Source organism: Nyctereutes procyonoides, unplaced genomic scaffold (assembly GCF_905146905.1).
Source record: "Nyctereutes procyonoides isolate TBG_1078 unplaced genomic scaffold, NYPRO_anot_genome, whole genome shotgun sequence".
Taxonomy (NCBI): domain Eukaryota; kingdom Metazoa; phylum Chordata; class Mammalia; order Carnivora; family Canidae; genus Nyctereutes; species Nyctereutes procyonoides.
Window position 1 is genome coordinate 1,549,275 of NW_026575028.1, and position 14,417 is coordinate 1,563,691.

General features: G+C 43.0%; 1 protein-coding gene across 1 annotated transcript in view; it reads right to left on the reverse strand.

Annotated features, from left to right (window-relative positions):
* Nucleotides 1–14,417, reverse strand: part of CACNA1C (calcium voltage-gated channel subunit alpha1 C) — a 754,651-nt gene that overhangs the window by 195,385 nt on the left and 544,849 nt on the right. The window contains 2 exon segments of the mRNA XM_055315403.1: nucleotides 3,171–3,343; nucleotides 11,226–11,329. Of these exon segments, the coding sequence (XP_055171378.1) occupies nucleotides 3,171–3,343; nucleotides 11,226–11,329 (277 nt within the window).

The window sequence follows — 14,417 nt, forward strand, 5'->3', positions numbered from 1 at the left end:
AGGCAGTAGTCTCCTACCTGGATCTCTACTTCACCCTTGCTCACTTTCATTTCATTCTGCAAATGTTAGCTGGCATGTCTGTGAGGGGTGGGATCCCATTAAATATGTGTAGGCCATGTCACTTCTCAGCTCGAAGCCACCAGTGGCTTCTTGACTCACCTCTTGTAAATATCCAAGTTCCTACAATGATTTTCATGATCTACTTCTTGGTTAACTTTGGACCTCATCTCCTACCACTGTCCCTATTACTCACTCCTCCCTGGTCACATTAGCCTCCCTTCTGTTTCTATGTCAGCCATCTTCCTGCCTCAAGGCCTTCGCATTGGCTATTAACTCTGTCTAGAATGCTCTTTTACCAAATATCTATGTTTCATTTCCTTACTGCCTTCAAGTCTTAATTCAAATGTTACCTTCTCAGTGAGGTATTTCCTGGTCACCACTCAATACTTCTGTCTCTCTCTCACTATTTTATCATTTTCCACAATATTTGTGGAGACTCTAGCATACTATTTAATTTATTGTCTGACTCCCCACTAGAAATAATTTCCATGAGGGCAAGGAGTTTTGATTATTTTGTTCATTGCTATATCCCCAGTGCCAAAAACAGTGCCTGGCAGAGAGTTGCCCCTTAATGGATAGATGGAGGGAAGAAGAGAAGAATGAATGAACTAGAATACATTTTTTTTGTATAATTTTACTGGCCACATCATTTACTCTAAAACTTAGAGAAATGCTTCCCAACTATGTCCTTTCATCTCTATTGTCTTCTCAACCCCTGTTTCTTCTTCCTCAGTGGTTTTGTAGCTCTTCCTAGAAAAAATGAGTAATTGGGCTCCCTCTAGGTAAGCCCAGCTACCATGGAATGTGCCATGGAACTGTTCCCGTGCTGGAGCCAACTCTGTCTTACCGGTGCCCACTACGTGTGGCATCTCATGAGTGCTGACGGGGATTCTGCCCAGAAGTTGCCAGAGCCATCGATGAAGAGTAATAATATCTTTTTTTCTTAAAAGACTATTTAATTTTTGAAGTTAAAAGAACTGAAAAATATACTAACTGTAATCTTTTAACAATTTCAAAGGCTAAGATACTACTTTAGTTGAAACCCACATGTAAATTGTAGCAGCATTTCTCCCCTTGTATTTGTTTTGAAGGGCAAACTATGAAGTTCTGAAGAAGAGAATATAGTTCCTAAGTCATAAAATTGCCTTTTCTGTAGATCTCTTAGGTTGCCAATTTCTTAATAATTAAATCACATCAACTCTGCTTGTAATTGGACTTCCCCAATAGACAGCTCTTTGGACCCATTTTCTGGCTCCATTCCTAAGTCTTTTACATTCACTTCATTGCAAGTGTCTATTTTTACTCTCTATATCTTGCTTTTTTGGATACTTATTCCCTTGGTCCATCCCCTAGAACTATTCCACCATCATCTCTACAACTGAAGGAGTCAGGTTCCCATTCCATCCTTCTAGGACAGGTTGGCTGAGGACATTAAGCAGACCCAAAGGTCTCCTCCAGCCATGGAGAAAGAGTACAAGGTGAGAGGCACAACAGTTTCCAGAGTCCAATTTCATCCATATTTGGGCTTACGAAAATTTGGCAGAGACCCTGTCCATTGGGGTAGGCATTCAGTATGCTCTTCCCAAAGCTTAGCCAGAATGTGGGTAGATGGGCCTTGTCAATGTGATCTGCTCTAGCAGCAAAGGATACTCCATGCTGGGAACTCCCTGGAATTTATTCACTTAGTGAGCAAGGCAGAGAAGCAGCATATTTCTCCTTGGAAGCTCTTGCTTTAGCCAGAGAACAGAATAACTATATATCTCTGTGGATGACAATGAATTGCTAAGTAAGTAGTAGACATTGCACATCTTTAATAACATGGTAAGAAGCATACTCATCACCGTTAATCATAAATTAGGGGCTCCACCCTGACTTAAGGTGAAGAGATGAGCCAAGATGCCAATTCCTGTGACTTAGAGGAAAGCTTCTCTGTCACTCACAGGCCAACTTATTTATTCACCATACTAGTCAGTTCACAAATGAATCAACTACTCCACAGTACCATCAAGCTAGTATAATATATACTAGCAATAATATATACAAGCAAGTATAATACAAGCTGCCAGGCATTTTTCCAGAAAGACCCTCAATGGCATCATTGCTCACTGTGATAATCCATCAAAGGTGTTGTCTTCCAACTTCAAAACTACTCAGTAGAGCATTTAAGGTCTCCTTATGTTATTAAATTGTGTTGTTATGAGTCTCTTGTTATTTATGTGTTTTAATTTTGTATTTGCACCTTGATCAGTGCTATCAGAAAGGGAACAGTTGATAGATGTATGAAATCAGTCTTTGAAATGAAGAGCACAGGTTCTGTTCTCTATTCACATATTTGACTGTCTCCTTCACCTTTTACCTCCACCTGATTTTTCTCCCAGATTCCCAGTTAGAACTCAGTTACTAGTGAGTAGAAACACATAGAAGCCAACTGGGGAGTTTGAACATAATGGGCATAATTAATGCCTGTTCATAAGGACAAGAAACTAGACTCACACATTTATATATGTGTGTTAGGATATATATGTATACACATTCCTACGTAATAGGGGTTTTAGGGCAGCCCGGGTGGCTCAGCGGTTTAGCACCACCTTCAGCCCAGGGCGTGATGCTGGAGACCCAGGATGGAGTCCCACATCAGGCTCCCTGCCTGGAGCCTGCTTCTCCCTCTGCCTGTGTCTCTGCCTCCCCTGCCCCCCCCCCATCTGTGTCTCTCATGAATAAATAAATAAATAAAATCTTTTAAAAAAAATAGGGGTTTTAAAACTTTAATGGGAAGACCATAATCTGCTCTCCACCCAAAGAGTTAGAGCCTAGAGGAGGATGTGCGATTAAAAAGAAAAAAAGAAAAAAAAAAAGAAAGAGTCCATCTTAGCAAAATCTCAACTGATTTTTAGACTCTTTAGATTCTAAAAAGGATGTGAGGCTTTACAGGTCAATAGCAATTATTTCACATCTGTGACTAATTTCTATGAGCAGTAAAGATAATCAGTATATCGAGTGTTGCTCTAGGAAGACAAACTGTAAGAACAAGTTAGTGGTAGAAGATCTCACTGTTCTGGCCCATTTCCGCCCTCTCCCAGAGCCCAGCCCAAGACAGGATGGCTGCTCACTGTTTCGGGGCTTCTCCTCATCCATGCCTTCATCCTCATTCTCAGGATCGATGTCCTCTGCCTGGGTGATCCAGTCCAGGTAGCCCTTTAGGTCCTCTTCCAGCTGCTGCTTCTCTCGAAGCTTCTGGAAATCTCCCCGAGCTTTGGCCTTCTCCCTCTCTTTGGAAAACTCTCTGGGGAGTGAGAACATGGAGGAGAAGGGCCAGGTGGGCAGGAAGGAGAGATGGAGATAAGAAACAAAGGGATTAATTCTTCACAACAGGAGACCTGCCCACCTGCTCCTGCTTTCTACAGTGTTCTCTCCTCATCCTAGCCTTTGTCTTTACTCTCACATAAACAGAAAGTCACCGAAGTGAACATTCTTGACATAGGCTACCAGAGTACAAAGCGATGGATAAAGTCCACTTCCCTTATTCTTGGATCATGGTCACAGCCTTTGCCTTTTAGTAACAACTGTTCTCCAGTGACCTGGAAACCCCTTTCAAACAGTCACTAAAAACCCTCCATGACAGTTATGGATCGTGCATTTTAATTCTGCCTAGAATTGAGTGGTTATTGGAAAACCTCATAAGTGGTTCTGGGTGATAAAGGCGTTAAGGGCCAGTGGTGTGCTGAAGTCCACTCACCCACACTGATTCCTAGGATCCCACTGCGCATGGCTCTTCACTGCTCTAGCTTCACTGATGTTTCCTTGTGGCTTGAAATTAGTGTAGTGGGAATATTTACACCACGGAAATTGGCAAATGCCACAAACTAGGGCTTTTTTCCCCACCAAAGAGCCAACTGGTAAATATTTACCAGTATACCACTGATTTAAGGCCCAGGAGATTTAACTACCTCAAACCCCATTCTTATTACTAGAGTTTGTTTTGCCACTTTTAATATGCCTGGAAGGATTTCTAATCTAGAGAAAGTTCTTCCCCACAAGGAGATAAATGAGGACTCCAAACACAAGAAAATGTCCTGGGGGCTGCCCTTTTAGTTAAAAAAAAAAAATCTAATCAGGCTGGAAAAATACATAAAAGCAAGATGATATAAAAGTTAAATGATGCATTCAGTTTAAAGTAATAATGAGTAGAAATTGGAATTGGATTGGGATTTGCTGGAAGAAAGTCCTATTGAAAAATTTCTGACAGAATGGGTATTTCTTTCCTATTTTCTGATTTTGTCCTTATTTTCTCTCTGACTTCAAATTCACTTTCTGAACAGGAAGGGGCTGGGAGCAGAACATAATTATCAAGAAGGCTAGTTCTCAACTCTCAAAGCAAGTCTTTGTCTTTTCTTCCAAAACAGGTACATTAGGAGCATTTTAGTCTTTGATATTCAGTTTATGGGAAATGGGGCCCTCAATGGTGTGTGTGTGCATGTGTGTATGTGTGTGACATGCACTGAGCATCTTGGTTAATTCATAGAGACATGATTCCTCCTTCTCTCCCCAGTAAAGGCCTAGTTCAGAGTAGAAGCCTGTAGAAACCACCTTGAAGGAATGTCTTGCACAAGTCATACCTAAGGAAATGCACCTTGGAAGGAAGGGCACAGCAACAAATCATAGGAGGACAAAAGCTTCTGAATCCATTCAGTCATATAGGGGTGGCTCTATCACCATAACCACTATCTAGTATTTCCATTTTGTGTGTGCTGCACATCTTTTTAGCATTCACCATTTTTATGGATAAAAAAGGTGTTAGGTAATAGTGAAAGGGAATATAAGGGAAGGGAGAAGAAATGTGTGGGAAATATCAGAAAGGGAGACAGAACATAAAGACTCCTAACTCTGGGAAATGAACTAGGGGTGGTGGAGGGGGAGGAGGGCGGGGGGTGGGGGTGAATGGGTGACGGGCACTGAGGGGGACACTTGACGGGATGGGCACTGGGTGTTATTCTGTATGTTGGTAAATTGAACACCAATAAAAATTAATTTATATAAAAAAAAGGTGTTAGGAATGGGAGTGGTCTAGGGAATTTTGTAATTGGGAGATGTGGCAGCTCTCAAGTTAATGAGTTTTTTCAACTGTTATCTTAATGATGCTCTGCTTTGGATGGAATTTTCTTCTTCAGTTTGATTGAATTCAATTCTAATTGGATTGAACTTGCTCTTTCTCTGGCTTCCTGCCAACTGGCAGGTACCTTCGTTTCCCTCCCAGGGAGTTTAATGCCAGGGAAAGGGGCCAGATTGACAACTCCAAATGAAGATAGAAGCTTTGCCTTGCTTTGTTCCTTCCTTCCTTTTGCTGTTGGGTATGAGCATGGATAGATCGCCTATATCTGGTCTTACCCTCTGGGCTGTGAATTTGCTCTCTGAAGACAGTCACTTTAACAACACTTCCTTCCCCGTGCAAATTAACTCCAGCAACTGCAATTCCAGGACCCTTCCCTCGGCTATCTTCCTGCCCACATACGTTTGCATTCTCCATTCTTTTTCTGTGGAGGGGGCTTGGGGATTCATTTTAGCTCTTTTGGGTTATTTCAAAGAGGGCTTAAATCCTAGTTATATAACAACTACCCATACTGCTTCTGGAGTCAGGACAATAGGGTTGGGATCAAACTGCAGTAGGGGCAATTGACCCCATCCTGTGTTCCAGCCTCTGCTCCGTGGAATGAAAGTTCATCATCCATTCCCTAAGACCCTGAGGAACTACCATAGACATCTATGAGGAGAAAAGAAAATGAGGCTGTGTTGGGGGTTTGAAGGGAATAAGAAGAGGCAGGGTTGGATCTGAAGCCCTGCTGGCTCCCATTGGCTCCTATGGAGTGAGGATATAACTCAGCTTGTGGCTGGATGGAAAGTGAGCCAAGTTTCTTTCTCCAGACTCCATGCAGTATGGGATTTGCTGGGTGGTGGTATGTGGCTCTCTTTATTTCCTCACCTGTATGCCAGCCATGTGCCTGCTCTGAGGACTGAGCTAATGAAGACATGAAGCCCCAGCCTGACAGGCTGTGCTGGGCCCAGGGACCAAGAGCTGGCTAGACAGTCAGTCACAGCCATGGGATTTGTCATAGGCAGGAGCACAGCTCCTGCCAGCAATGGCCAACATGAAAAATGAGGAGTAGAATCGAGAGCTGGGGGCCAGGGCTCAGTAATGTAAAACATGCAGAGGGAGCTGTGTGTGGAAGATCCAATCAATACAAAAGGCTGGGGCTCTAGGCCCTCTGATGATCAATACAGTTGATTCTCATTATTCACAGATTCTGTATTTGTGAATTTACTTACTTGCTAAAATTTATTTGTAACTCCCAAATCGATCCTTGTATGCCTTTGTGGTCAAACCCAGACATGTGCAGCAGGGCAAAAAACTGGAGTCATATTCCCAGCTAAGGTTAAACACGATGACACTCTGCCTTTCTGTTTCAGTTCTCATACTGTAAACAAGCGTACTTTTTATGGTCTCTTTAGTGCCATGTTGTTCACATTTCTGTACTTTTTGTTGGTGGTTTTTCTGTTAAAAATAGCCCCCAAGCACAGTGCTGAACTGCTAAAGTGCTGTCTAGTGTTCCTAAGTGTGAGAAGGTTGTGGTGTGCCTTAGGGAAAAAAATACATGTGTTAGATAAACTCTGTTCAGGCATCAGTTATAGTGCTGTTGGCCATGAGCTCAATGTTAATGAATCAACAATATATACTAAATAAGATGACTTTAAACAGAAACACACATAAAATAAGGTTATGTATTGATTGCTTGAAAAAAAGGCTTGTTGTGACTAAAGGCTCATAGGATTCTTGTTCTGTATTTCTCCCGAGAGTAGTGGTTTAGGGACACCTGGGTGGCTCCCTAAAACAACAGGTGGCTCAGCGGTTGATTGTCTGCCTTTAGCTCAGGGTGTGATCCCAGGTCTCAGGATTGAGTCCAGCATCAGGTTCCCTGCGAGGAGTCTGCTTCTCCCTGTCTGTGTCTCTGCCTCTCTCTCTGTGTCTCTAATGAATAAATAAATAAAATCTTTAAAGGAAAAGAAATTTAAAAAAAGAGTAATGGTTTAGTATTCATTAATTCATGTTCATAGTGACCTCATGGAATACAACTACACAGATAATGAATATGATTATAGATGTTGCTGTCTTTTCTGCTCCCACCTACAAAGAATGCACGTCCTGGCATTTCTTGCTTCCTTCTCGGTCTACACATTGTGTCTTAACTATAGTGCCATGGTCTGGTTATGCTTTCAGGTTGCAAAATGCTTCCCAACCAAGCCACCTGTTGTTTTAGGGAGAGAGATAAGCCCATCTCCTGGTGGGAAAGAGGGCAGGATGACTATCCATCTAAGAGATTCTGAGTTCCTTGTATACTGAAGGCACATGTCTGAAGTCCTCTGTTTGCAATAATTTAAAACAAAAAGTGACCAGATTCCAGAGTCCACAGACTTTTACCTGACTATAGCTTAAGTGCAATTTCAAGAATCTCTTTGTCACTGCTTTCATTTTAATAGGTTGGATAGAAAAGCAAATGTAATCTAATTCTTGTGTGTACTAATACCAGTCCTGTGGCTTGTGAGGATCAATAGATAATGAACATGAAACAATTTTGAGAAATCCCATGATATATATTCTTCACACTGACTCTATCTGGCCTCATAAAGAATAAGATGTTTTAGATACGGGAATGTTCCAGATAAAGGGTTACCTAATCCTCTGGTGACTAAAATCTTGGAATATTTACGTTCTGCTTTACAGAGTGTCATCTTTCCTTCATGAAAGTATCTTTCCTTGGTGACTGAAGGACATAATTTATGAGGGGATGAGTTACTGTGTTGGACTGTAAAATAATATTGTTCTTAGTTGACAGGTGTGGGGTCTCAGGCCCCTCCAGTTCCAAAATTCTCCAAGGCTGTAGTTCTACCAAGCTAGGGGTCTGCTCTCTCTCAAAGACTATTAACATTTGCAGGGCCACCAGCCCTGCTAAACAACCCTGCCCTACTGCACCCTCCTGAGTGGTGGCTCTGCAGCTTCCTCTTGGGTTTTTTTCCTGTTCCCAGTGGCTGTTTCCAACCACCATCCCATGGATTGCTTCTGTCTTCCTCCCTGCTCCACTTGCTCCTCCTCAGTTCACTTGCTGCTCTTTACTACACCCCCCCCCACACACACACTTCTTGACTCTAATTTTTAGGAACATGGGTTAACACCATTAAAATGGTTTGGGAACAGTATAACATAGAGGTTAGAGAGAGAGGCCATGGATTTACATTGTTTGGGTTTAATCCTGGATCTTCCATTTTCATCTGTAAGAATTGAGGTAGTTTCCTCACCTGAAACTCAATTTTCTTCTCTATAACATGGAGATATAAATAGCACTTAGCTCATAGGGTTGTTGTGAGCATCGGAGAGTTATCCATCAAAAGCTCCATGCACTGAGCCTGCCATGGACGCTGGTTTCTGTTAATGTTAACATTGGAACAGTGAATTTCATGGAGCTCTGAGAGCTTTTTGGTTGCTTTTAGAAGGTTGATTTAACCAGAATTCTTACTGATGAATCAGTAGGGGTTTTGTTGCATTCTTGTGGTGACTTTTATGTTATTGTCCTGATTGATCAAGATGCTGACTCAAAACTGAAATCACTGCCATCACATGGTTAGCCAGTAAGAGCCTAATTCCAGGTTTTGTTACTGTTTGGATCCAGGGCAGTGCCTGGGGAACTTTTGACCGGCTTCCTCAAACCAGGAAGGGGAGATGCTTGCCCAGAGACACCTCTCTGTCCATGCAGAGGATATGCCCTGCAGCCCAGGAAACCTTGGAGATGGTCCATCAGCAAATCCAGAGCTGTGAGGAGCAGGGAGCTCCTCTCAGGGAACTCTACTCAAGGAGCAGGTGCTGGGGAAGGTGTCCCACAGAGACCAATGTATGGACTCTAGAGCTCATAGTTCTAAAGTCTGAAAGCCTTAACATTCCTGTTCAGAGTCTATTCATGTTTGGAGTGTTACTACATGCCAGGCTTTGGTCTAAGTATTTTTACACACACAATCTCAAAGGGACTGAGTTGGTCCAAAACATGGTCTTCAAAATGATTTTTCTCTCACATCAGCAACTGCTGCCTTTGACTTCTCTGCCAGGAAGACAACTTTACTGGGGAGGGTGTGCCAAGAGTGACTGTGAGCACATACTCTGCTTGAAGAGGGTCCTTTATGGGCTCATGCTAATTCTTAACTCTGGATTCCTGGGAAGATTTTCACTTGCTTAGATTTGTTCTTAATCTCTTGGGGAAGAAAGTGGAATCACATTTTTTTTTAAGGTTCAGGGCTCTGGCTTATGTTACAGTTCAAGTTCATTCAACGTATCCTCAATGGACAGTGATGGGAAGATGGGGTCTAGGCTGTGTCTGCATTCTGGTCCTCATTCTGATACTTATAAGCACAATGACAACACACAAGTCACCTCTGGGCTCACTTCCCTCATCTTTAAAAAGAAAAGGTTGAGGATTTTATTCAATAATTCCAGTTATGACAGGCACCAAGTAAACAATAATCATTGTCATGATGGTACCATTATTGAGCACTTTACTATATGCCAAGTATTTTACACGAATGATCTCCCTCTATCATCACAAAAAGTTATGAGTTGGTATTATTATCCTCATTTTTTTTTTGGATGGCTAGGTGAAGTTTAAAAAGGTAAAGTTGCCCAACATTATGCATCCAGCAAGTGCAGAGCTGAGATATTCAAATTTGTCTTGAGTGGGAGTGATGAAGTTATTTTTTTCAATGCTTTGATTTACGTATAAACACAGGGGCATTTTCTTGTGTTGGAACACAAAAATGAAAACCTTTATACCTTCCAGGCAGCTAATATCTTCATCATTTTACCCCTGATGAAAGACTCTAGTTTCCTATGTGGCCTTACCTTGGCAAAAGGCATGGTGTCATCAAAGTCCCTAACAGGCCACCCACCATTGGGAAGCAGTGAGGGTGGAAGAAGATTTTTTCCTTCACTAAATCCCAATGACTAAATCTGATGCTCCTGCATGGCCTTAGGCTACGGCAGGAGACAGGACTAGCTGTTCCCAGTCTATGTACTTGGTAAAAATTAAATGCAATCATTCCTGTCATGTCTGACTTTCTCTCAGCGTTAATGTCCCTGGAGACACAGGAAAGGCTATTCAAAGCAGCTGACCTGTCTTGAGCAAGGCAGAAGTAGATTGTCCCCCCTCCCCCTTGTAGCAAAGGCAGCAGAGTAGGTAACCCATGAGCAGATCACTAGGAGCATTTAGGTGCTAGGCCTTGGCATGGCTGATGTGGACTCATGAAGAAGGTAGGTTGAGGAATGGCTCAGTGAGTCCACAGTGTCAAAGAGGCCATCCTCAGGGCGGCTTGATGCCCCCATTATATGCTATTTCTACCACTTTTTAACTTCATTGGAGCAAAGGCTGGAATTAGGCAAACTTTATGCTTGAAGCTAAGTAGATAAACTTAAAGGAAGGTATGTTTCATCTCCTCTATTCTCAAATAATCTATGGCTTTGAACAGCTAAGAGCCATTTCCATTCAGAAAAGGGGCATACTAGACATGGACTGAAGAGTCTTGAATTAGAATCAGAGAGAATTTTATTTAGTTTGTATTTGTTAATGTATACTTTCAATCAAACTCTTATTACCCCAGCCCATTTGACACTGAATAAAAGCTATCTGAAATCTTTACTGTTAGCCTGCCACCAACTATAATCAGGCAAGTACTTAGTGGCAAGGCTATGGCATGTGTTAAAAGCACAATCTATGAATCTTCCCTCCAATCCCTCCTGCCAAACCCTTTCAACTCAAGGGTCTTATCATGTAGCTTCTCAGGTAGAAGGAGAAGTATCCTGCCTACCTGAATAGCTGCTTGAGGGTGGGAGGGGGTTGGATGAGGTAGCAGGAGACAGGTAGGCCTAAGTGTCTCCTCATGAAGCCCAAACCAATGGATTAATTAATCCTTGTACATTTGATCCTCTGTCCAGCCAGGCCAAGGACATTCACTTCAAGGCTCCTGAGGTGCCCTTTTATCCCAGGTTCATCAGAGCCAGAAAAAAGAATAAAGCCAGGAATAGCAGAAAGAGTAAATAAAATAAAATCAAGACCTTTTTCCTTGGTCCTGCTTACCCGCTAAGAACACCGAGAACCAAGTTAAGTACAAAAAATGACCCTATGATGATTAGTGTAACAAAATAGATCCAGGGCCAGTCCCTTCCTACGGCATCATTGACCTGGAAGAATGGAATGATAGTTAGTGAGGCACACTCAGCAGCCGAGCATGGCCAAGTGCCCATCACCGGCTCCTGGACACTGACCCAAACAGTGCCGGGACCCAGGGATCCTCTAGTTGCAAATCAGAGGCCAAATAGCCTGCCTGGCCAATGGGTTGGAATCTGTGGTTGAATGGGGACTTTTTTTTTTTTTTTCTGATTTTCCTGGCCTGTTAGGATCCCATCTCTGAGGACCCTGGTGATGGATACAGTGGGACCTGGGACCTTGCTCGGCTGCATTGTAAAGAATACATAGAAACAGTCAGCTTACCCGCTCAACACACCGAGAACCAGATTTAGAACGAAAAAGGATCCAAAGATGACCAGACTGACAAAATACACCCAGGGTAACTCATAGCCCATAGCGTCCTGCATCTGGAAAGATGAAGGCAGGTTAGGAAAGAGAGAGCAGAATGAGTTAAAGTGAGGAGGCAGGCAGGAAGGGTGTGGGTAGAACAGGAGGAGACTAGCGAGGCTGAGCCAGGATCCAAGGTCACCTCTGGCACCCTCAATATTCAAAACACTTCCCCACAACCCTGCCCTGGACCTTAAGGGATCTTTGCAGGCACTGAATGCAGGGCAATGTTTCCTAGCACTGTCTGTTGTTTTATTTTCTGGAACAGAAAGATTTCTACAATGTTTTTACTTGTCTAATAAGGTGGATCACCTAAAAAATGATTTCTTCAGTGTAGGATGGTTTTAGGTCAGTGAGGTTTCTGTGGTATTAAATCTTCCACTGTCCCCTAGGGCAGCCTAACCTTGGTGTCAGGAGTGTCCCAGCTCTTCCTGACAGAGCCAGAGGCCCAGAAACTTTGAGCCTGCATGAGGAAGGAGAGCCTTTCTTAAGGGGCTTTCCTGAGCTGGGCCCAGAATTTAGAAGCCAAACTTCGTGCTCCACGAGCACGCAGGGCCACAGCCCAGGAGGGACAGTAATTTTGGTTACTCATCCAGAGAATAGTTCTTGTCCTGCAACCACATTTCCTGTAGCCTGGAGACTGTGACCAGTACCTAAGTGGATAATGGAGGTGGCCTCTGACAGGTGGCAAACCCCTGCAGTAGCTGGGGGCATTAGTGTGCCAGAGCTGGATCCTCTGGGCTTTGGAGAGCCACCCCGTAGCTCTTTGCAGGTCCATGTTCAGTGACGTCACTAGGGTAGCCCAGAACTGGCCACAGCGGGCAGAGTGGGCAAATGACGTAGATCAGCCCCCACTCTGCCCTTTGCCCCTAAACAGGTGGCTAAACATTTAGCAGCGCATAGCTGGCTGGAGGGTAGGTATAAACGTGATGTGAAGTCACAGAGCAGCCTTTTTTTTTTTTTTTATCAAACTGGAAGTTTGTTCTGATTTAGTTTCTCAAATCTATTTCTTTTAAAGCTTTCTGACTAAACAGGATTTAGTCTTATCTTCCTAAAATGAACCCTGACTCTGTCCTTGTGAAATTGCCTTACAGGAATCCAGTTCTTAATATACAAGCTTCCCAAATGATTGACATTAGTGAATCTCAGAGTGTGGCCCTGACCTGTTTGGAAATGCACACACTCTGCCTTCCCTGAAACTCTTTAAGTGGGCCCAACAACCCATGTTTTTACAAGCCCTACAGCGAGTCTGAGAACCACTGATTTGCACTATTCTCCATACCTCTCAACTTCAACTATAAGGACACAAGTACTGTGATTCACTACCTGTCTCTGCTTTGTTGCATGGCAGTGTTCCTTAAAGTGTGATCTGAAGACCACCAGAATCAGAATCATCTGGAAGAATTGTTAGCAACACAGACCCCAGGGCCATTTCTCCCAAATCTGCACACCTCATAACTGTGTGATAATCACCCAGGTAGTTCTAAAGCCAGGTGCCTCAAATGAGTTACATGTGTGCTGGGATAGTACCACCCTCAGCCTTCAGGGCTTCTCAGCCTCCAAGAAACCTTACACATGTACCTAGGGATGCTGGACAAATACTCTCTGTGTGCTGTGAGTAAAAAAGATTGAGAAGTACTGGGAGATTTACCTTGTTGGACTGGTTTGAAGTGTTACATCCTGAAACGTTCTTTTCAAATTTAATACTACTTATCAGGGGTTACTATATTTTGGTTGGAGGAATCTGCCAATGTGGCCGTGGCATAGAGTAAAAAACTATGCTAAGGGCTTGGGTATCATGGATCTCAACTGAGTCATTGAGCAAAGGAAGAAACCCAACATATGTCCACTTAACCATGTCATAATACAATTCAATTCAACATGAATTTATTGAACATTCCCATTTCCATATATTCTTGCTGTTTTCCACAGAGTGTTTATCCCTTTCTAACTGTGTTATTTATTTATTTATTTATTTATTTATTTATTTATTTATTATGTGTTTGTGTTCCATGCTTGAATGTGAGTTCCCTGAGGACAGGTAGTTTTGATCTGGTTTGTTCACTGGTGAATCCCCAGCTCCAAAAACAGTGCCTCACACATGGGACTGGAAACACATGGCACACATGCTCAGGAAATGTTGGGTCAATGAATGAACTTGATATGTGCCATAAATAGTAAGCCCTTGCTAGCATGGGGACAGATAAATAAAAGGCAGCTACAATGTGAGGTGGTAAATGCAGTTGTAAGAATAAATATTCAGGGTTATAGAAGTGCAAGGGGCAGAGTGGCTGTATGAGGCTTGGAGAAGTAAGCAAGTGCCAGAGCAGGCAGGACTGGGTAAACCTTGCACTATGAGGCCACTGAAGGCAGGAGTGCAGGAGTGGGCAGGAAGCCCAGAGGCCATGTGAGCCTGTGACAGGATTGGGGGTTTCCTAGGAACTTGGCAGTTATTAAAAATAGAACCTACAGCTGAAAAGCCATCCTGGCTCCGGAATGGAGGCTTTGCCCAGTGGCTGAGGACTAAAATACCCAGCAAAACAGCAGTTGTTAGGAAAGGCAGGGCAGAAAGGTTTGTATGTGTCAGACTCTGCTACCATCACAAGGGACCCTGGAACCTCCTTTAACCAGAAAGTAAATGTTTGAACCAAGGCTGCAAAGGAAACCAAATTCACAGAGGGAAAACCAGTAACC